The sequence below is a fragment of the Laccaria bicolor genome, genomic scaffold, assembly GCF_000143565.1.
Source record: "Laccaria bicolor S238N-H82 LACBIscaffold_22 genomic scaffold, whole genome shotgun sequence".
Lineage (NCBI taxonomy): Eukaryota > Fungi > Basidiomycota > Agaricomycetes > Agaricales > Hydnangiaceae > Laccaria > Laccaria bicolor.
This window is the reverse complement of record NW_001889893.1, coordinates 361079-363005: the sequence shown is the minus strand read 5'-3', so window position 1 is coordinate 363005 and position 1927 is coordinate 361079. Positions and strand designations below refer to the sequence as shown.

General features: G+C 44.9%; 1 protein-coding gene across 1 annotated transcript; it reads right to left on the bottom strand.

Annotated features, from left to right (window-relative positions):
- Positions 1-780: 780 nt before the first annotated feature.
- On the bottom strand, positions 781-1648 carry LACBIDRAFT_329551 (uncharacterized protein; the record flags this gene model as incomplete). The annotated part of the gene is made up of 4 exons (XM_001883617.1): positions 781-1137; positions 1190-1423; positions 1476-1564; positions 1615-1648. The coding sequence occupies 4 exons, from the start codon at positions 1646-1648 to the stop codon at positions 781-783; spliced, it is 714 nt and encodes a 237-aa protein (XP_001883652.1).
- Between the last annotated feature and the right edge of the window lie 279 nt (positions 1649-1927).

Here is a 1927-nt window from a genome sequence, read left to right as displayed (position 1 = left end):
CTCGAAAAACGGCACCAACTCCTACTCCAATTGCAACCTCCGTCACATGGACAAGACCAATGGTGTCGCACGCTGCACTTGCACAAGTTTCTATTAACCTCTATCTAAGTAGTTTATGTATATTGTTCGTAGTCCTCTTACTAGTTTTGTGACGGTCTTGTACATTTCCAAATTCGGAGGGTGCTTTAAGGTCCCATTAAGGTACTTTAAGGCTGGAAAAATCCAGCCTTAAATTCCATCAAGCATCCATTGCAGCAACACTACTGGTGATCCTCCTTTTCACACTCCGCCATATGTTTGCCACAACAACAATACCACAACAAATGATAATCACCACCTAAGGACTGGTCGCGAGTCTATCGCCCAGCCATCTTTATGGTTCCAGACATATTATTTGCATACCAGATCTGATCTGCAAAGACTAAGTTCTTCAAGGCGTCAAGCTTTCAGCACGGGGCAGCTCTAACACAATCAAGTTTGATATGTTCCCTTGACGTTGCGCATGACATACTGTTGCCGCGGCTCGGCTAGCCACAAGCCAGCTCGCTGAAACGGCGGCTTTTGCCGGTTCTGGTTTGTGATTGCTCGGGAGCCGATCAAATCCGGTTCGGCTCAGCTTAGCCAATGGTTTTGAGCCGGTTATAGCCGGTAAATGTTGCCGCAATTGATGACTCGCGCATTAAGTACAGTGAGCGTAAATGTGTAATAAAATTCAACATAGATGTACAGCGTGATGGTATGTAAGGTTGCATACATTACAGTGAACAAAAAATAGCCCTCTCAATCATCGTCATCCTGTCCAACAACGTGAATTACCTCATCAATATCTATACCATCCTCCCTAATCTCCGAAGTTAGCTTCCCTAACAAATCTGCTAAATCTTCGTTGTCATCTGCATGGTACTCGAGTTCATCTTCTGTAACAGCCCAACCCTCCGTAAAGTTAAGCCGTTGCTGCTTGAGCGAAAATTTCAACATTTGAAGTGCCTCCATTAGAACAGGGTGAATTCGATTTCGCCTCTTTGTATCAGTTTCGGCACTGGATGAAAAAACGCACTCAGAAGGAACCGAGGATGCTTGAATGGGTAAGTAATCTAACGCCATTGCGTACAATATTTGATGGGTTTCCTCGCTTATCTGCAAACAAATCAGTGACACAGATTGGAAAATAGTGAGACATTGTACTTACCGCCCAAAACCCTATAATATCCATGCCACGCGGTGAGACCGTCCCATTTCCATACAACTCAAACTGTTCTTCAACTCCTTGGCCCGACGGCGAAGGAGCACCCAAAACCTCCAACATATCTTCGAGCCCATATCGTCCAGCTAAATCATGCCAGCTTCGCCTCTGTTGCTGTGAGTCCGTACTAGATGTAGGTTGTTGAGCTTGTCCATGAAGACGGTCATGGTATTTTTGCATCTGCAACAAGTATATTAAGGGTACTGTCACCATAACAAACTGAGCGACTTACAGTATTCTTGATAATTACGATGGCCCTGGCAACATAATTAGGCTCCCAGTGTCGTCGAATCCATGACAATTGTATCGAGGGATTGAGAACTGGCCATGTCAAGTTATTAAATAATGTATGAATCTGAACCTTAACTCACACATCGAGATAACGTAGGCAGGCGAATCATCCATTTTCTTGTAGTAAGTTGTCGCCCACTGGATACCGATATCTGTCCATCAGGCCAAGTGGGGGTGATCTCTCCCAAGTTGCTCCCATGCTGTCATGAACATTTCGAAGGCGGGAATTGCGCCTGATAAAACGGGAGTGCGCTCTTTCGACATGAGTGTCTGTACTTGATGGGGTACCTAAGAGAAAGACTTAGCCTCGAACAGGTATCAATATTAGAGATGTACACCCAGTACGATCTCAAAATCCTGGAGTACAGCCCATTCCATATCAGTAAGTCTAAG